General features: G+C 36.3%; 1 protein-coding gene across 4 annotated transcripts in view; it reads left to right on the top strand.

The window, feature by feature from the left end:
* The window catches only part of LOC142974347 (roundabout homolog 1-like), a 63360-nt gene extending 45746 nt beyond the window's left edge, over nucleotides 1–17614 (top strand). For all 4 annotated transcript variants that reach the window (XM_076116616.1, XM_076116617.1, XM_076116619.1 and 1 more), the window contains 9 exons: nucleotides 9143–9472; nucleotides 9811–9964; nucleotides 10985–11115; nucleotides 11296–11568; nucleotides 11653–12969; nucleotides 13054–13384; nucleotides 13486–13658; nucleotides 14288–14634; nucleotides 14864–17614. In XM_076116616.1, coding sequence (XP_075972731.1) covers nucleotides 9143–9472; nucleotides 9811–9964; nucleotides 10985–11115; nucleotides 11296–11568; nucleotides 11653–12969; nucleotides 13054–13384; nucleotides 13486–13658; nucleotides 14288–14634; nucleotides 14864–15448 — 3641 coding nt within the window. In that variant the 3' untranslated portion in view covers nucleotides 15449–17614. The remainder of the gene's footprint in view (nucleotides 1–9142; nucleotides 9473–9810; nucleotides 9965–10984; nucleotides 11116–11295; nucleotides 11569–11652; nucleotides 12970–13053; nucleotides 13385–13485; nucleotides 13659–14287; nucleotides 14635–14863) is intronic.
* Nucleotides 17615–22724: the final 5110 nt, after the last annotated feature.

Raw genomic sequence — 22724 nt, forward strand, 5'->3', positions numbered from 1 at the left:
ATTTTTAAATAATACTCGTTGATTTAAAATAATGATAGCGAATTGTCTGTCACCCAATTAATGCCAAGTATTATCATCGAATTGAAATGTGTGAAACATATATGTAACACGTTTTCATCCTATAGGCAGAATCTAAAGAATGTATGGTAGATATGAGTAAAAATTTCAAAATATGTAACTACATTAAGTCTTTACATAAATAAATGTCAATGCAGTACTTAGTAAGGGTTCCAAGCCTACACTTAAAATCACCCCAAAAATCGGCAGTTAAGTTTCACAAAGTGATAAATAAAATAGAGTGACACAGTTATTTTCGTGGCGGAGTGTTGCCACAAATCTAAGATGGTACGGCAAGGCACTAAATATCTGAAGGGGATGGCAACCCCATGGGATTGGGGCTATTACCGATTGAACCTTGACTGCGCTGATTCTTTTGAATAATTGTACATATAATTTGATATAATTGGCCCATTTTTTCTTTTCTTTTTGTTACCTTTATGGGGAATAGAAAGAAACAACTAAATATCATTGACTAGAATATTTGAATGTAACATAAGTTAATACAAAACTATTTGAGTAATAAGAGCACTATTTATACACTAAACTTAACTATTTTACAATGCCAAAATAGTTTCTCGCCTCGTTTTTGAAATTTCTACAACAATTAGCCACATTTTAACCTAAAAAGTCCCCTATACACATCCGACACTCAATAAAGTTTCAAAAAACTAAAAAAAAACGGCCACAAGTCGGTAAAAGTCGTGTTTTACAAATAAACACAGTATAATGATACTCTCGGGGCTAATACGCAGCGGGAAGCGTAACTTATTGACAAATCTCATTAGGTTAACAAAACACATGTGTGTCCCGCATCTGTCTATAGAATATTTTAGAATCAACTGTGTATAAATATACAGTGTCTGGACATTGTCTGGGAATGGATGCAGTTATTTTTGCCGTCATTTTGTCTATTTTATATTAACTTTTAAACTCTCGCGTTGCATGTTTAATTAATATGGAATAGGATACGGGAATTAACGCGAAAACGCATTTAAGCTTAAAATGCCTAACGTTTCGACGCAGGTAGCACTCACCGTAGGCTGACTATTTTATGTTAAGTACTTGAAGACTTAATCAAAACTAATCACCACTTCGATTAAGCCTGCGTTAAATGAGATAAAGTTTTATTAATACACTGAAAAATACTTTTGTAGGTGAAATAAGCCTTGCTGTAACTCTACGAGGCTATAAAGTGTAATATTAAGAAATACACAATCTATTCATAGTCGTAATTTGCATATTAAAATTTAATAGAAAACTGCATGAAATAAGACAATAATTCATTAAAATAATAAAAATGAACAACATTTGAGAATAACTACAGTATTATTTTCCCATATTATTATATTCTTCAACTAATTCAATAGACCTTGTTACCGCTCTCGTGGAACCCTAAACTGGGACTCTCGCCCGTGGCGTCTATCAAAGCGTAAAGAAGTTAAGCTAATGTTAAACGACGCTTATCTTTTGTGTGTAATGCGTAACGAAAAAACTAGCACAATAGCGGCGGAACTAAATCACTAACATAGAGATTTTTAGGGGAGGTAATAATATTTTTACATGAAGTTTATGGTATCGGCATACTTTATTATAGAGTGTATTATTAGATGATACGGTATTCGGGCTTGGTTACAGTTACTCTTTACTGCCTAACTGATCGTGTGTGTCCGATCATAACTACGAAAAAAACTTGACTTGGGAAACTACTACATAGTCCTGCTTTCTGGGCTCGGGCAGTCACTGTAAGAGCTACGTTTATTTTGATCGCCCTAACACCCAGTTTTTATGGACCAAAATGGTCTAAATTATGCTAGTATCTTTCAACATCTTTATAAACTACAAACTAAAACTATCATCGAGTTAAAATTCTCAATTTTTGATTATATATCAAAAATTTAAACAATTAATGATTATAATAGTATCAAAGATACGCTGCCTTCATCAAGCCAAGATAACTCCAATTACTCTAGACTGTAGTAAAGCAAACCACTTCGATAACAAACCACCCTACAATCCAATATGCGATAGAACGTGGTCCCCTTTCTCCGAAATTACTAGACCGAACAAACGGAGCAACTATCGATCCTTAAGTGACGTGCTCGTCATACATAGTCCTTGTCATAAGGTACAGATAGAAACAAGAGTGATTGCTTGTGACTCCTGCCTGTACCATGCGTGTATTCTTGTGGTATAAAGGAAGTAGTGAAAATTTGCTCCGAATAAAAAATCCTGAACTTGTTCACATTTGTTTCTAATTGTACCTTTTGACACAAGACTGACAAAGTTATGACTAATCCTTATGATGTATTTTAAGCAAATCTATTATGTCGTTTTGCGAAGATATGTTTTTCTATTCTCTGTAATATTTTTTAAAATTGTTCTTCAATTTCTAATATGAAGTAGCACTACTGCGCATAATAAAAAAGAGCTGTTAAAACTACGAAGCTTTGAAATAATAACTCAACCCAGCAACCTTTGTTCCTGTCAGTACAATATCCGAAAACAGTTTGTCTACGCATCAAACGCATCGGCTCAGCTTTAATGGAGTTTTATCCTTCATAGGATCATCCCCGGCATGGTTTTAAGCAAAATTACGTTATGTTCGACATCACGATGGATGCCGGTAGAACTTTGTTCTACGTCCATCAAAATATGGATGCTAAAAGGTTCATATCGAGGTCAAACGGATTATATGGAAGTAGACGAAGAGTTTTAAATCGTAGCGTTTTGATGAAGGTTTTGTATCCTGCAAGGAGTGATAAAATTGTCTGTTAAGTATCTTTAGACAAGCTTAATAAAACAAAATGATTTGCTAATATATCACAGAGCCTTAACTACTGTAAATTTAAACATATTATGTGGACAATAGGATGTTTAAAATACAGTAATAAAATAAAATATAGTATTTACGTTTTTGCAGCATTCTCCCTATTTTAGTCACAGTTGGTCATTATTACACAATGTATAAAACTATATTAATACTCTTCAACTTCTTTATCTTTTTCCACAGCAGCGATAATACACAACAAAAATAAACAGGATACAATGGGCTTATTCGTTTAGTGCCTTCATTGTTCGATATTTCGAAAAATGCCGTATCTCAAACACAGTCTAAACAATGCACTGACATTTATGAACGCTGACACGTGTACTGACCCCTATAAAACTACACTTTTTTTCCTATACGAATATAAATTCCGTTTTTTGAATTCCGTTTGAACAGGAATTGTTGATAAATCAACGTATGGATGTGGAGTATTGATTTTCTTTTTACTTTTTTGTTGAACGTAACGAGTAATAAGCCTTTCAAGTATTTTATTTATACCCTTTCAGAATAGGACCTAATGGTAACGTAATTTTCTAGAACTCTATTGCGCAATAATGAGCGAAATTTTATTTTCAATGTAATATTTCCTATAAAGATATAAGAAGCTTATTCTGAAGGTAGCAGGAAATCTAAAAAAATTATCTCCGACATCAATTTCACTATAATATGAACATTATTTGTAGGCACTTCATGCTCTTCTTAATGAATAATAAAAGGAGCTAAGGATTTATTTTCCATAAATAAAGACTTTATCTAATCAAAATGCAAATTTTGTCCTAGTTTTCAAAATGCAGCAGCTTATCGAGTCAATGTCATGCAAAACTTAGATTCTCATAAAAACAAGGCAAGAAGTATTTCATCACGTCCCTATACGATCTTTATCACGTTCCTAAATAGATGTCGCTAGCTAATCAGTAAGCAAAGAGCCGTCTCCAAAAAGTTTTTGTTCCGAAGATCAGATAACTTTCATTCGCAAAACTTATACCTTTTTTTTAAGATTGGAGAATACCAGGCCGCTAATAAATATGGCTACCGATTTGTTTTTTTTTTCGCTCCATTCAGGTTTTTAGGAAGACCGTGTTTTGTTTTTCGGTGCGTATTAGATGTGAACATTATTTTTTTTGTGTTAAAGCTTGCGTAGACTCCGGATAAGGATTGTTTTATTGGTTTATGTAAATCGTGTACAACAGAGATTGAAATCTGATTACCATGAAACTTTTACAATGGAACATTTTCAACACAAAAGTTTTATAACGCATGTAACATCGAAATAGACAATGTCTCGAAAATAAAATACTATTTTATGGCTCAAGAAAGGCGTCTGAACACAAAACTGTAGGCTTTGAATTTATTTGAACAAACACCAAGTATCTTTGATCTAACACATTTTTGTTGTATCAAAATCTGTTATTCCATCTGCCCACGCGCCGACATAACAACAAAACGGAGACGACGCGACTGTCGCCGACGCATTTCCGTAAACATCACTACGAAACGGCTACTCGCAAAACCAAACAAACTTTACCGCTATCATAAATTCTTTAAAATCGCTTATACTATATTACAACGCAATAAAGTCTAAAATCGAACGTCAGCAAATTGTCCCCGGAATTTCGTATCGTTTATTGCACGGCTGCCCCAGTTTGAACCAGGTATCGGTCCCTAAGAAAGATGACACTATGTCAACAATTTGTCCCTCATGCATTAGAACGCCTTACAACACAAACAGCACAACTCACGAAATACATATTTAAGTAATCCGTCCATCCGTCGAACTAATTCTTAGCACATGTGTTTAAGTTTTTTGCACCGTAAAATATAAGTGTTATTTCATTGAGCGTGACTTAAGCTATTTTGTGCTTAAAGGTTCATTTATTACCGCGTCAGTTTCACGTGTGAGTGTGACCCGAATGTGTGAAATCTTCTAATAAAACGCTAAAATGCTGGATAATGCTCTTTATAGTTATTTTTTATCTGAGCTTTAAGAGTCCCTCAGCCGGGATTATCCGAGTGATGGGCAAGCTTATAAAACGCATTTGTTAATATATTTCAAATGTTATGTGGTAACGGTAGTCTACCCATATTGAAAAAATCGTATCATTGCATAATAATATTGCTTTATAGTAAAAATATGAGATACAACAATGGCGTTGACGATGAATTAAATAATACAAGCAAAATATTTTTTTTAATTTAGGGCAATGTAAACAATAAACTGCGTTGTTACAAATTATGAATGACACATGTCGCAATTTGCAGTAATTAAGCGCAATACCTACCGCTAGGCGGAGTGCCCTAGAGGCATAGAACAAAGGGAAATCGAGTTGCGAAAAATATGTTATTAATTTTGCACTAATTGCGTGCACTCGTTTGAAACGTCGCCAACGCACTGCAAACTAATAACGTCATGCGCTTCATATTGCAAAGGGGTCCAAAATTGAACACGTGTTCAGTCGAAAAATCATGATTACCTCCTAAGGGAGCCAATCACTGCCATTAGAATTAGATATTCGAAATTCAAACGGCTATCAAGTTACTTGGGGTGACAGTTATGAACGCTTCAAAATGTGCGCTCACTCCGTAATTACGCAATTACATTGATGCAATTTGATTTTTCTGTGTAAAATTGGGCATTGCGAACGATCAAAGGGAATTAAGCTTTGAAGATTATGTTTTCGCTGACGGGTTTATTGCAGCATTCAATTCAAAGTTCCGTTTACACTTCAAAACAATATCGATAGAACTGAAAGCGATCGTGTGTTCTAAAAGTTTATTAGTTCGGTCGTGTCCATACGAGAGCTATCAATTTCGAACCGACAAAAAACATTAACGGATCAGTTCAAACGGACTTGCAACACTTTGGCCGCGTGTCAGCCGACTTAAATGCGAAACCCGTGTCTCTATAACCGATTTTTTTTATTTATTTTTCTCTCGTGACGCGTGTCGACATGTGCCTGTAGTAAATTAGTAGGGGACACGAATCACCCTCGCGAACTTTTTTCAACAAAGATTTTTGAACAATAGCCCGTAACTACTTGCGTGTGAGTTGAAAAGTCACTCCCGTTGGCGTTGGCGTGTTCGTCGTGGGTAGAGTCTATAAATTACAATATTTTTAAAGCGTTACTAATATTGTGAGGAAGCTTGTTTTGTTTATGTTTTTATTGAAAACATGTGAACAGAAATCGTTCTCTTAGAAATTGTAACTTGTGTCGTTATACTTATAACTATAGGATTACAATCGAAGTAGTCACTACTCAAGTTACCTTGCGAGCATGTTTGTTTGCTATTAACTATGATTGTGTGGCTAATATTATTCTCACACATTATTATTTCTTGTTTGTTCTTATGATGATAAATTATAGCTTAATTCAACAGGTAGAATATAAAAATAACAATAATATTTTCATATTATCTTACGCAAACACCTTTTACGTCATACAAAGCATCCCAAAAAGCCTTTTGTTGCGTCCTAACCTAAAAATATTGTGCGAAGAATAGACAACACCCATGAGTCCATGTGCATGAATGTGGAGCAAAAAATACTGTCCATACAACTACAGTGTGACAGCTATAAATTAACTGTCGCCGTCGTAAAGAATACGCCGATATGATACGGTTCACTACATAGATATCAAGTTTTGGGCTATGAAGCTAGCGAGCAGTTAAACTAAGAAGGAGCGATTTTGATAGCGATGTATACAAAGCGTAAAGTAATCAAGGTTTCATTTATTTTTACGCTCTGAAAACATAATTTTGATTTTTTATTATAATGTTACGAAACCTCCGGTAATTTTTTGTCAAATTAATATATTTACACTGCTCAACACAGCTACAAAAGTGAGTAACTTGGTTTACTACTTAAGCCGTATTCATTGGACTAAATTTATTATTATAACAAAAACCCTTACTTGACTCTTAACGTAGATAAAATTAAAGTTAGCATTTTTTTATAAACTAGTTAATTATTTCTTTTAGGGGTGCTCCCACACAGCAGTTATATAACGTCAGAAACTGACTTATAACATTTGTTTTTAAACAAATTTGATTTCAAATTGTTTTATTATCGCGTTACACAATGTTGTATAACGTTATATAACTGCTGTGTGGGAGCACCCTAGGATGCTTATAATAATTATGTTCAAATCTCCACTGTAATATGATACTTTCTTTTCAACCGTAAAGCATGGAACACCTAATAAATTGTTATTCATATCACAAGTGAGCTACTATAGCGCTGTTTTCATAGCCTTACATTCCTAGACGTGCAGAGATAAAAATAAGATTTAGCAGATTGCGAGGAACATAAAATATTGTTTATGTTTATCTATACGTAACTTTATCGCACATAAAACTAACTTTATCGTACGGCTGTGCGTTAGAACTATATCGATTATTGGACATTACACTCGATGTATCCTTCCTTGAATTTATCGCTTCAGTGTACAGTTTTATTAGTAGTGTATCATAATATTTGTTTTAATTAGTAATTGATATAGGTACTGATCACGATCGCATAAGAAAAATGATGCAACTCAACTTTTATAAACTAAATATTACGTAATTTGTAAACAGCACATTAGTCAGTAAGGTTATTAATTTGTTGTGAAATGTACCTTTTTTAAAATGTGCATAAGATAAATATCATTGGATCAGAAAGCAAAAAGTTGAGATAAACCTCATTGAGATAATATTCATATAATGTCATCGGTACTGCGCATTTCTTTATACACAAAAAGACTAAAATATATAATACTGAACTTGCATATAAGAAGGACTATGCAGTGTAAAGCATATTATATAGAAAGTTAGCTAAGAAAGGCAAACACGCGAAGTAGCTATTATTCTTGTCACTATTATAGTCACCAGACTTTTTTGAGTAGCTTTTGAAGGGTCTCCAAAGTTTTTTGTTTGAAAAATATTGTGTAGAAACTGTTATGTGTGTATTATATTATACGGATACCGACTTTTACTAACAAAATAATGAAGTACACTAAATAATTATTACATTGAATCAAATAATACTATTATATCGAAAAAAACAGCAAATAGGATTGTATTAAAGTTACAGAAAGAGCTTATTATTTTTAGTTACAGCATTAACAGTAAAGTATTATTATTCTTGCGTAATTGGGTCAAACAATATATTTCCAAAAACACGTAATATAAATAGGGCTGCACACACAAAAATCGAAAGATAGCAAATCGAATGGAGATTCAATTATAGATTAGCCCTTGTATCGTACCGCATTCACAACGTTGGGACACGTGAATAAATAAACACAATTACTACTCACAAAGGAGTAATCCCTATTGATTTCGTTCGCAAAATACAACTTCGCCTATGAAATCGACTCGCATCGATTATGAAGGTTCATTTTGCTAAAATCGGACACCGAATCGAATTTTTTTGGCATCGATTTTTACGTCGTTACAATAGTGGCCCGTAACAATAGACATACATCAATTCGAGTGTCAAAAACTAACATCTGCGCGTTTCGTTGTAAACAGAGTAAAATAGTGGGGTAACCCCTGCATCCTTGGGGGACCGTGTATCGGCAAGCCTGTGTTTATAGCTCATTATTATTGTGCGACGCTTTAGAGTAACTGCAAATGACATACTCCACCTATTATTAAAATAAACCGTAGCCTAGAAAGGTCTTTTGTTGTGTAATATTTTAAAATAAAGCTTGTGTGAGAAATTGCAGTGGGTGGGTTGGATGTCGAAGCGAACGTCGCCTTTCATTACGCTTGCCCAACACGCCACTGCATAAACACTTGAATATAAGTGTTTACACAGTAATTTATATTGTTAGGGTCGATGCCAGTGACGTACAAGTAGCTCTGCTAATGTACTACGTAGAGACAAAAGACCTTACCTGAATATCCGCCATTTACTATGTCACTGTAATCAAAAAATAGTTGCGTTCCAAATGTTATGTAGTTATGTTATGTAGCTATTGGCCGTTTTTTTTTTAAGATTTTATCTCAGCTACTGTATTATTCGAACAAGCCATGTGTACAATTTCGATCAAATTTTATTTATTAATAACTGTCTATTTACAAAATCTTTACTCATGAACAATTCATATTTATATGAAAGAACTCAAAATACTAAGTGTACCAATACATATTATGACTATTTTATTAATGAAAACCAATTATTATTACAATAATTTATTGATAACTGTGTCATTAATCAGCCCCAAAACGAGTTCAAAGTTCTGACAAAACCATTAATCAAGTTCCAATCAACAGGTCCAGTGGAAGGCGGTATGAGCGATGACTACGGCAGCAGCGGAGAGGCGCCGTACATCATCGAGCAGCCCATCGACGTCACCGTGGCACGTCATCAACCCGCCACCCTCAACTGCAGGGCTGGAGGGTCCCCTCCTCCAACCATCAGATGGTACAAAGGAGGAGTCCTCGTCGTATCAGATACTCACAGAAGCCTTTTACCCGCCGGAGGACTGATCTTCCTAAGAACCACCCACGGCAGAGCACACTCAGATGCTGGTGTGTATTGGTGTGAGGCCACCAACCCATACGGCACGGCAAGAAGCAGAAACGCCACTTTGCATGTCGCCGGTAAGTTTTAATTATACAGTCATTTTGCAAATGTGTTCCTTGAAGCGTATTTCTATTTTCTTGTTGTTACTAGGTCGCAGCCATGTTTAATTTTTATTTTGCAAATGGCCTGAACACACAAAAACAACGTAACCTACTTTTTCAACGGTATTAACCTTTCACATTGTAACTGGAATAAGGGAATCTCAGTTGCCGTGTAATATCTAAGAATAGAAAGGCTCATTAGGTCCCGGGGGTGTCGTGAAAGTCAACTAAGGATATCATGTGTATAAGGCTTCATTATATTCTATCTCTCAACCGGAAAAAAACGGTAGCTATATAAAATGATTTGTTGGCAGTTCTTCGTGAGGAGTTCAGATTGGAACCTGTATCGAGTCAGTCGGCGCAGGGTGAAATTGTGATACTAGAATGTTCGCCACCTCGAGGCTCTCCTGAACCAACAGTATACTGGAAGAAGAATGGACAAATGCTACATTTCGATGGAGATTCTAGGTCAGTATTCTTTTTTACTTAACGTTTTCCATGAAACGCAATATTTCCCAGTTATAAAGCAACTTTTTTTCACTCAATACCTTTCCACCTAACTTTGCAATTTAAAATAAGGGAGTTTGAGTTACCCAGCGAAAGTTACGTCGTCCATGATAAAGCGTAGTTTGAAGCAAATTCGAGGGTATGCGCGAGTGCTCTTACGTACCCAAGTGGGATGGTGGAAACGTGATAGTCTTGAATGGCTACTCGAATAGAGTCGTTTGATATCCGATATCTCGTGCGCCATATAAATTCTACCACGAAGTTCACAAGTAATCAAACTAGCTAATTTATGCGGACCTAACTGCGGGAGCGAGTACATTCTTTTAAGAAACGACTTTGTAATGGTCGCAATTTACTCCTGAGAGGGTATTTATAGAGCTTAAAGAGCTTCGGTGCCTTGATTAAGATCTTGTGATAGTACTTTGGGATTCAATTAATATAAAGTTAATGTTTGCGCTAACGCTTTAAATAAAAAATATAATTTTCTCTCAGGTTCTTTCAAAATGTTACTTGTACTACGAAACAAAACATGATTGACTTGTTAGTATTGTTTAAAAATCAAATTCAATTCACCGCTGCAGGGCTTATCTAATCCTGATGCGAATTGAATTTTGCTCAAAAGTTTTATTGCCAAATTTTCACTTCCCACTCTATGAATTTTTATGAGCGTTACATCTTGAGGGCGCGTTGTTACGTATGGTGGAGCATAAAAATAATTAACAGCCGTGCGCAGGGGTAGGTACATCAAAGTTATAAAAGAAGGGGATATTTGAAGAGCTCGACAAGCAATCAAGTAAAAATCTCAATAGTTCTGACTCACCGGACCCTTTATTAAATGTTAATTTCCCATTGAATTATTCCGCCCCACATTTGAATGACTTTGTTACTATGCATTTTGTTCGCAGAAATAAAGAGTTTCATTATAATATATGGAAACAAATGTTTATTGTAGACGATAAAGTTGTTGTTTTCATACCACAGGATGCATTTAGTAGACGGCGGCAATCTCGTAATACAAGACGCTAGGCAAACGGATGCCGGCAGGTATCAGTGTATAGCGAGGAATGCAGCTGGAACGAGGGAATCGGCTGTTGCCATGCTCAGAATACACAGTAAGTGCCACACTCGACGATTCATTACGCAACTTGAATTTCTGCAAGCTTTGCCAGCGAAGATATGTCGTGTTCAATTCATAGCTGTATCTTGTATTATTTTGAATTAATTTGTGGTTGCGCGTTGGTAAGCCGTTTCTCTTTTGTCATGTAATTCAGGAGACATTTCTCATTGCACAGTTAAGCCGTACTTAATCACGGGTCCCGAGGACGTTGTGGCGCAGACCGGCGGCAGCGTCACATTCCAGTGCCGGGTGGGAGGGGATCCCCTCCCGGACGTGTTGTGGCGGAGAACCGCTGGAGGAGGCAACATGCCACTTGGTCGCGTCAAAGTTCTTGACGACAGGAGCTTAAGACTCGACAACGTTATTTTAGCGGATGAGGGGGAATACACTTGCGAGGCTGATAACTCTGTCGGGGCTGTTAGTGCGAGTGGTTACCTAACTGTATATGGTAAGTCATAGTTTTGCACACGATTATATTTGTATGTGATTTTATGAATAAATTACGATACTCATTTTGATGTCATTGTTATAGATCCGCCTACGATTGTTCTGAGACCAAACACGATAAATGTAGAAAGTGGAACAGTTGCAACTTTTACATGCACTGCTACCGGCACGCCAGAGCCAACCATGTTTTGGAGTATAGAAGGAAACAGAACAATTATATTCCCGGGCACAACAAGAGATAAATACTACGCAACGACTGTACTCGACGGAGTCACTGTACTAACAATCAACGACACAAATAAAAATGATAGTGGAAACACGATCGTTTGTTCGGCGGTAAACTTTGCTGGCAGTTCGTTTGTCAGAGGGAAACTAACCGTGACGTCAGACGATGACCGCCCACCGCCAATCATAACAAACGGGCCCTCTAACCAAACGTTACCTATAAAATCGATGGCAGTTTTCCCCTGTACAGCCGTCGGCGCACCTGAACCAATCATTGCGTGGTATTTCGAAGGGGAAGCATTAATACAAAATCATAGAAGGAATGTTACTAATGACGGCACTCTCATATTGAAGGATTTGGATAAAACTGATAGCGGCACGTACACGTGCGTCGCTTCATCTCATCACGGCAAATATGTGTGGAGTGGAGTGTTGCTCGTGGATAGCCCGATAAATCCAAATATTCATTTTTTTCGAGCCGCCGATGTTTCTTCGCTACCCGGTCCGCCAACAAAGCCAATAATATACAATGTAACCGACTCGACGGTTACCATAACGTGGAATCAGAACAATAAAATAGGCTCATCGTCAGTTCTCGGATATCAAGTAGAAGTATTTTCTCGAGAAACCCTTTCCGGAAATAGTACACCAAGGAATTCAAGAGGTTGGATGGTGCTAGCTCGACGGGTTCATCACACGCAATACGTAGCAAAATCATTAGTGCCTGGGGTCACTTACATGTTCATTGTACGAACGGAAAATTCCCATGGGCTATCCGGACCGAGCCCCGTATCAGACGCAGTCACTATTGGTGACGATGCTAATTCTCTATGGGAGACCGGTGTATTCTCCAACAATACCGAATTCAGGAACAATATTCTAACAGACAACATTGTAGAACTGATTGAGGCAACCCCCATAGACTCTAAAACCATAAAACTCATGTGGGAAATACTGAACTTCTATTATCTAGAGGGTTTATTCATATATTTCAGACCCCTAGACAATATAACGACCGAGTATGAAATGAAAACTATTTTACATTCCAACGACGTCTCCGGATATGAAATAACGTCTTTGAGAAAATATACAAAATACGAGTTTTTCCTCATACCTTTTTACAAGAAATTCGAGGGGAAGCCGTCAAATTCCAGAGTGGCTCAGACATTGGATGACGGTAAATACCTAGATTATATTAAATTTTATATTCATTTTTGAATTTATGGTTATATTCTTGCTCATGTAAATTATTTTCTTGCAGTTCCCGACGGTCCACCGACTAACATAGAAATGTTCATTTTAAATACCACAACAGTTCATTTAAAATGGTCCCCTCCGGAGGCACATTTACAAAACGGTGTTATAACCGGCTACAACGTCGTAGTTAATTGGCTGGACATACCTGCGAACAAATCCATGGTGGCCATCAACACGACCGTCCATCAGACAACGAGCCTAATTATGACTAATTTAACGTCTGGTGTCAGTTACTCCGTTCAAATCGCCGCTGAAACCATTGGACTCGGACCTTTCAGCCAGAAAGTTTATCTAAATATAGACTCACGCTCGGTTGGACTGGATCCTTTATCGAGGTAATTTTATGCTGAAATTAACTCGACAAAAGATAATACCAATGAGATGTCATTGTGTGTAACATCGGACGGACGTTTCTGACGTATTTATTTTATTTCAGATATCCGATAAACGGGGAAGTGTCCATAGTGGCAGGGGACTTCGTTATGGAAACATGGTTTTACTTTTTGATTGGAGCGATTGTTCTGTTCAAAATAATTGTGATTGGCGGCATTATTTACGTGCGGAAACACAACATTTTCGCGAAAAAGTCAGCGCTCCCGAACATTTATGGTAAGTGCCAGTACAGTGTCGAGTGCCACCCTCTCAACGATAATAATAAATGGCGCGCGTGTATATCTTTGATTGTTTGGAGCGGATGGGTTCACATAAAACAACCGACGCGACGTTAACTCGAGAGTAAACAGTTATTCAGCTTATCTCGAAACGCTATTTTTTCCGTGGAATCAGCATCAGAATTTCAAAATTAAAAACATTCCTCGGGTGTCGTGGGGTGGTGCAGGGCGCCGAGCGTTTGTTTGATGGAGGCTTTGCCATGCGACGGTAAGGGAGGGGAGCTAGATTACTTTCGAGTTGAAAGGTAGCGCGAGCCCTCTCGTGAGCGCAGTGGATCTCTTTCACTTTGCATTCACGTTCGGGGCACAAAGGAATGATACAAATCCGAGAAATAAAGACCCAGTAAATGTAAATGTTTTCTATTTTGTTTTCTCCAGGCGATTCGTTTGTTGACTCACCCAGTTACCTTTAAGCCAATTTCCCTCGCTTTGTTTGTTTTATATTACGTTTTACATCTTTTAAGTATTCAGTAAACGAGAGCATTTGCATTCGGTTTATAAAATCGTTGACAAACAGCATTATAATGATGCAAATCCCTGTACGCCTAATTGGAGTTGTTGTTTTAGATTCCAACGGTACGAGCTTAGTGACTCAAATGAACATAAAAGCGGCCGTGTCTTTGTCACATCCACTGAGCAGCTGTTACAACAAGAACACCGTGACTAAGACTGAGTCACTGTTGTGGATGGAGAATCAGCCCGGATTATGCATGTCCGGCAATCAGACCACTCAGACCAAAGAGAAAACTAATTCTGAATACGACAAAGTTGCTCAGCAATTACCTGAATATGCCGAAGTGACGTCTTCACGAGCGAATGCAAATGAATGGAACACAAGTAAAACTGCAACTTCTCCGGCGGCGTACGCCTCAGTTACTCTCGTTGCCAATACCAGGCAGTGTGTGAGTTCATTGGTAAGTGTCCAATTATATAATGTTCTCGGTTTCGAAAATTTGAAGTTCTGCCAACTGTAAGTTGTGCCATTTAATTCATCCACTTTACGATATTGCCTTAAGTTATACCGAATTAACGAGATTTATGCTATGAATCATTTAGGTCCTTAGCTAATTAGTGTGTAAGCTAATTAGAACGCGCTAACATCACAATTTCCGCAATTAGTAATTGTGCATTTTTTTTCTGCAGGGCTGGTTTCCACCTACTGGAAAAAATGTCGACTCTTTCGATAATCGTTATGCTCCCGAAGAGGAAATGTACCCGGCCAGCAACGGAGGCTATTACAATAGAAACGTATACAGTGAAAAATACTTTCAAGGTCATCCCAATGTTCTGAAGTTTTATGACCTGCCTTCTTTGGAGAAAACACAGAAAGCGCAGTTGCGATACAACCAGAGTTTGGATGAAAGGAAAGGCGATAAAAACACTAAGACTGATGTAACACAATCGCTTATAGGTCGAACATATGGGATTAGTTCTAGGAAAAACTCTGAAACTGAATCGACGTACCGAGCGTTCGGGGAAGAGGACACAGACGAGGAGAATTACCCCGAGGACGGTGGTTACGATGAGTTGCAGGCTATGCAGCCGCAGCGGCAACGACCACAGCATCAGTACGAGAGGCCGAACTTCGACAACGATGGAACCAGGACTCTTGCTCGTCTGACGTCGTTCAGACAGGGTCAGAGCCTGACTGCTAGTTCAAAACCGTCCCTTGCGCCGTCGCACCCTCCCCCCGCGCCTCATCCCCGCGTGGACTCTGTGACTCGGTAGTATCACGCCTTGCCGATTTTCGGCGACCTGTGCCAAACGGACGTATAGACCGATATTGTTTCCTAGTAGTGTAGTGAGTTAGTGACGTCACTGAGTGAGATCACAGTTCTTCCTCATGTTGTACAGTGCCAGTATTCTCGAGTAAAGGACTATTGATTGATTTTATTCGACGTGGAAGTGACAGTGAGTGATTTTGTTTTCGGAATTTTCATGAACTACTAAGGCCTAATATTGTGATGTGACTGGCCTACCGTTTAACAGCGCACATAAACTGACAGTGATTATTTTATTTAACAAATAATTTATATCTAAAAAGTATTCCTAGTCTCTGTATAATAGATGTAAATAATGTAAATAGATATTAATTTAACAAATACGAATAATGTTCTCGAAGTAACTAAACTTGATAAAGTTAAAATATCAATTCTGATAAATGTTTACAATGTTATTATTGGAATTGGAAATTCAATTGATATGTCCGTCTGAATATCAATAAACGAATTTGTAATCCTATATCATTAGTGTAAGTGTAACAAATAAACATAGAAACAACAAATTAACGCTTGGCAATAATTTGAAGTAACATAACCTTATTAAATGGAGTTCATAGCATTGTAAATATAAATAATAATAGACTTCAAACTTGAATAGTGTTTCTGTTTTTCTTACTGCATTTTTAGGAACAAGATAATTTATTTGAATAAAAAATAATTAATTATTAGTTCTATGATCTATATTATATTATTTAGTTTTATTTCACGTGCCATATGTAGAAATTCATAGCTAAATAATAATAAAGTAACATTGGAGTTGTGAAATGAAATTCAAAGGAAGCTTTTACAAAACTAAAGTTATAATCTACGTAAGATAATGTGATATGATTTTATATAGCCACTTGTTATAATATTAAATAGCACGACTTGTATTGCATATCAAAATGTATTAGTCATGTAATAGTTAAAAATGTTATTAATTAGGACGCTTCCATATCTGAAAATGAAAAAAATATTATAACATGTAATCGTCCTTCATTTTGTAAATATGTCAAATGGAGTTGACTCGCCTTTTATACTTCAACTTGGATGTATCTGACTGTTCTTTTTTGGATTCTCGAATGTTAAACTATTTTGGGTGAAGATCACAAGGATTGCGAGTCGCGGTGACAGGCGCCCGAACGGTAGACAGGCATTAATTTAAATGAGCGTGCTTCAAATGCTATAAAGCATGTTCATCAAGGAATCCCCTCGAGGATTCATTTAAATTGATGTCTTTTCTGACCGCTTGGCCTCGAGTAGTCGCGACTCGTATGTCACTGCCCTCATTTAGATACCTTGCTTTGCTATGTACAGCAAATTCAAATAATGTAGGATTAGACTGCCGGTTCGCTTCCGATACTAAATTCTTCGTAGTTCCTATTTTTGCACTACGGTTTTATCAAGTGGGCAATAGGCATTTCACATAATAATTATGAATAATGAAAGATTATTTATTGTTATTATTTTCAATCATGTGTCAAGAACTTTTATGAACACGTTTATAAAATCAGTAATTATAAATGTTGTTTTCTATTAATTTGAGATGATTGCTCGTTTTTTGGTAAATGCGAATTCTTGATGGTATATTTTTAAATAATTAAATTATCAATTCAAAACGAATAAATCTGAAAGTGTATTTACATATCGAGTAAAATAAAACTTTTGATAAAACTGAACGGAAAATTGCTGCCATTCATTGATTTATATTTATAAGTAATGGGTCCAACTGTTCGTATTTTACATTGAATCGTAATTATTGTAAAATATGACCGCGTAATTAAAGTGAAATTTCAGTGCGCTTTTATCGCAAAAGTTTAATTAAGCAAACGTTTAACGACTTTTATTTCATTTTATATGATTACTCGAATGTGTAAATGTACTTTTAGGTGACCACTGAATATAAAACAATCATAATATTTGTAAAGTATAGCAAGGTGTCTGTGCAAAAACATTATTTTTATCAAAATATCAAAATGCACTGGAAATGCCCAGAAAGCCTATTTTTGTGTGCGATAAGATATGACCATACTTTGAAATAGATGTCAACACAATAATTATATAAACTTTGACGGATTTTAATTTTTGTATTAGTCTTTGGATACCTATTTTTAATAAAATAATTTAAATACTATTTTGACGTATTTTTATTATATACTTACCCTACTTCGATACTATCAAATAAATAAGCGACATCTACTAACTAAGTACTAATGACACAAGTTGGCAAATTTAAAATTGTAGGTGCCTAGGGATTTTGTGTCACACACAAGACTTCCTCCGTATATTTAACATTAGTACGAAAACGCTTACTTTAAAGTCACCGTAATCTAATCTAATAATTGATGAATACTCTGTAATATGAGATGGATTTTAATATGGCAATAACTAATTAACATTAATAACACATAGGTAGCAGGTACAGACAAGTTTTGCATTGTTGATATAATACTGTATTTAATTTTCATACTAGACTTATTAACTCTACAGTGTACCAACCACTGCATTCGGCCATCAATCCAACCACGTACAAAACAAAAATAACACAATTCACACAAAATAAAAGCTCCCAGTAAATCCGGTCAACACATCATTGTCACTCTTATCTAATTCCCGTAATTAAATTCAATGGCGTCCACCAACAAAAGCATTACGTATGAATGAAAATTTAAATCGCTGCAAACATGAAGAGCCATTGTTGACGAACTCATTCAATTTATGAGCTCGGAAATCTCCGTCGTACAGTCGTCGTAAGTTTGTTATTGGTTGGTATTTAGCATTGGCTTGTGGGCAGTGCTGCGTGGCTGTAATGTGCAGATAACTAACACATTAACGCACATGCCGATTGGATTTTGTTTTGTCTGCTGGATGTGAATGTGTTTATGGAATATGCTTGTGAGTCTTGGTTTGATGTTGCTTTGTTGTGTTGCTATAAGGCGCTTTCAGTCTGTTTTATTTACTGGTTGTAAGGCTTTATTGCTTTGGACGTTTCATTTATGGATTTGTATTTGAGCCGAACGTCTCTATAATTTTGTTGGTACGTTAATAAGTGATCATGCTTGTTTAAAATTTTACATAACGTCGTTTAGGGAACTCATTCTCTCTTCGGCTGGTGTAAATAATTATGACATAGTTAATCATTTATTGTACGAAAAATGTTTTAAGCATACTAGTTCTTTGGCTAAGCTAATCTAAGCTTTGTTCTAAGCCCACGCAAATATGACTTTTGATCATGGGTGCGTGGTAATACCCTAGTAATAAGCAAAAAATACAATAGGTATATAAATATTATGTTTTAACTTTATGTCTGCTAGCTATTCACCAGCCTTGTCTATTTATTACCGTTATCATTCACGGTGCTTAGTAGCCAAATTAGTAACGACCACAAAGAGGTTGGCGTTGCTCCAAAACACACGACAGCATGTACACAATGATCCATTATATCACTATAATGTATGTTAGGATTAACTGTAAAGTAATACTACTAATTACTCAATCACATTACACTTTCTGGGAATGTTTTTAGGTATGACAACATTTTCTAATTTGGGGCTGCCATTTTCAGTTGGTTAAAATCAAAGCCTTTTTAAAAATTATGTCTGGGAATCTCAGTGTGCATGGCATTACCGATCGAAGGTACTTTTCGTATACGTACATAATTACGCCTTTTTCCTACAGGGGAAGACAGAGACCAGTGAACGCCGCTTTGTTTATTGCAAAGTAATGACAGAGACAAAACTATTAAACATGAATTCCTTATTTTACAAGCTCATTTCGTATAAAACATCACGGCGTTACACTCGCGTAGTTACAGTAAAAAAAACGTCAGAACAAAACGAAATCCGTCCAACTGCGTTCCGATAAACTTTTTAGAACGAAGTAAACGTATGAAAACACGCCAAGTTTTTCTCTTTCGCTCCACTTTTTTCATATTTCCCACAATGGGTGTGTACGGCAACGGTGTATGTTGCCTCGGGTGCCATTTTAATTTTCCGCCAGCCTGAAATTTACGCGAAACGAATGAACCATCTATTTTAATGAGGGTTTAAAAGTTAACTGATCAACGTTCGCTGGGGCTCGAGAACATAGAATAGAGATATATGATTGTACTGTAAACTATAACGTATTTTTCTATTGTGTGCGTGCTCCATATTTCATGGAGCGACCTGCCCGGTATATAGTGTGTCAGCTGAAATGAAATATAGGGCTTTGCGTATTTTAATATCCAATTTTACTCTTGCACCTAGTTTACTGCTCTTTGTTGTCGATTGTCTTTGTTACGTCTGACTGTTATAACAAAGATAGAGAGATATGCTTGAATTAAGTTAATTCAATAGTCATAGTTTTCACTACCTTGATTGAATGTGTTAGATTCTGCATCAAAGTATGTTTCACTACAAAAATTTGCGAGAGATTGATTTCCAATTTCAATCACAATGCTTTATGATAAATAAACAGCACTTATCACATAAAAATCCCAATCCTCTCCCGTCATTACATCAAATCGGACGAGCCACTCGGCGTCATGCCCAATGACGTATGTGATTGAATTAGGGGTTAATTGCTAAATGAAGTGTCTCCCGCATCGAGTTTGTCCTTTTGCCTGATATGATTTGATGAGGCAAGGTATTTTCCCAACCAATTAAGGTAATGGAAAACTGTACGACCAATACGAACGACGTATAAGTGGATTGTAAAACTGATCGGTGAAATTGTCAATCAATTAGTGAGAGTAAGCAGAGGTAAATGTATTTAATTTTATTGAAACTTGTTGAAGCGATCAATGATGTTGATGGTTTATTTTTATAATGTAATTGTGTTTTTTGTTCCCAAGTTTGTTGATTCGTTATTAATCTATAGTAATAAGTATTATGTTTACTTAGCATGTTGGATTATTTTTTCCATAATAAATAATATGAAGACATCAATTATCGAGAAATGTAACTAATAAATAGAATTAATTTATAGGTTCGATTTGAGATGATTTTGGAATTTTAAGCAAAGGACATTTTTGGTTTCATTTTGGATACCCTTTATTTTGAAGCGACTTCCAAAATGCCTGTCAAACTTCTATTTCAGTTAATCCTTCTGAAAGTTTATTTTGCGAAAACCAAATGCATTTTCTATCAAAAATCCAAGTCATATAGGAAGGCAGCTATAATATACGCTGGTCCTTAAGCCGAAAGTGCCCTTAATACTGTGCTTAAGTGGGCGAGCTTCAGAAATGTTCAGAGGCTTTTCAGGGCAACACTCCTAAGCCTTTTAATATCGCACCCCTAGACGTGCTTATCGGATCTCTTAACTGTTACCGTTTTTAATAGCGTTTGCAGTTAAATCTGGTGTTCTTTTTGCAACTTGTATACAGTGGCTTGTGGTTATAATGTAGGAAAGAGTTGAATCGAATTGTTGCGTGCAATGTTTTGTTTGATGGAAATACCGTTTCAGTTTTTGCAGTAGATAATAGTAGTATTAAGGTTCATTTATTTTTGTTACTCGTATAGTTGTGGCAACGAAAGAAACCATTCACATATTATGTAATATGATGAATCGACATCAATACTCTAGTTGCGTGACGTCCAATTCTACATCCTGACTGCAGCATGCATATAGCATGACAACTCAATTCACAATTGACACAATCAGACACACAAATAGTAATAGGCGCAACTCACGCCTGCATCACACGATAAACGGACGTGTTTCAACTTAATTCACTTAATACTCCTCGGGGTCACTGTCAAAGTAACTACGTACGAATACACAGCGACGATTGCCCAAATTTAATTACGCACTGCATACCAACCCTTCTGCCTCGATGGGGCAAAACGGGCTCTAAACTTCGGCCGCCGTCGGCACATGGGGCCGTACTTTTGTAATTTTATTAATGACGTAATAACAGTTCTGTCAGACGCATGTGTGGGCTATGAGCGATAGAGGAGTCGTTAGCTCGGACGGGTTAATATTGGAGGGTTGAATTGCGGATTATCTATGAAATCTATGGTGTTATTTGGTATTAAAAGCGGTGGTGAATGGCTTTGTCGACGCTCGCGTGTGGGCAGTGCATGAAAATATATGATTCGACAATCTCGCTGTTGTAGATACCGTAGTATACTTTTATTTGTACTGGCTATCCAGAAAAGTTAATGAGCAATGGAAATATTGCAAGGCTTTATCTCATGAATACGTTACCAAGAATTAAGATCATCACTGAACCGGGAAACTTATCATTCATAATTTATCTTTTATTTAATTTGAATGGCAACAGAGTACAATGTTAAACGTTAATAAAAACCATTGTGTTATACAATGTTTCCCTTTCAGCTTTTCTCAGAAAAAAAACTTGTTTATTATATTGATATCACGTTGGTTTTGTTTTACACCGACGTTGCTTTAGATATTCTAAGAATAATACCAATTAGAATGCGATAAAAGAAAAATAAAAGGTGAAAATCAGCTGTGTAGACGATTCAGACTATTTTAATGGAAAACTATAGCTATGCAACTACTAAACTATCCTGATACATAACTAAAAACTCTTTAGAATGATTTATAAGCTATTAAATCAAATCTATCAAAAAAAAGCTTACAAATCAAGGTAAAATTTAGAAAAAGGAAACCAATAAGATAATTCTGAAAAAAAATCTTAACCGATTTTCTGCGGCCGCTCTACCTATTCTCCAAACAGTAAGTTCAAAACCTCGAATACTAGGAAGCAAAACGTTCTATAGCAATCTTAATTAGCCGTAAAACATATGACAAAACTACTCCATAAGCCAGATTAAAACTGTCTCTGTACCAAGTATCAAAGGATGTAATATAACGCACAGATTGCCACAATTTGCTTCCCGAAAAGCTTAGTTGGAAACTAGAAACATTGTAAGGGAGTCTGCACACGATATTGCTTGAACGTGGTAACAACGCAACGTTACTACGGAATAGTCGTTAGCACGTAAGTAGCAGATTGTTTGCGATAGCCCGTTTTATCGTGCGTTTTTGTTGCATTACAATGTGTTGCACCTTAGTTATATCGTTTTTTTTGGTTTTAACCCATAACTATCTCTCTGTCGGGTCTCCTTCCGAACGAGCAATGGGTTAGTTCTATCATATCGTATAAAATAAATGTATACTATCAATGCTTGTGTTGAGTGTGTTCAGCCGTAACGGAAAAACTTAATTTATTTTAAAATGCTTTTTCCTAAACGTTTTTTTCAGTATAATATTGTATGTTGTTAAAAAGAAACATG

The sequence above is a fragment of the Anticarsia gemmatalis genome, chromosome 7 (assembly GCF_050436995.1).
Source record: "Anticarsia gemmatalis isolate Benzon Research Colony breed Stoneville strain chromosome 7, ilAntGemm2 primary, whole genome shotgun sequence".
In the NCBI taxonomy this organism is placed as follows: Eukaryota; Metazoa; Arthropoda; class Insecta; order Lepidoptera; family Erebidae; genus Anticarsia; species Anticarsia gemmatalis.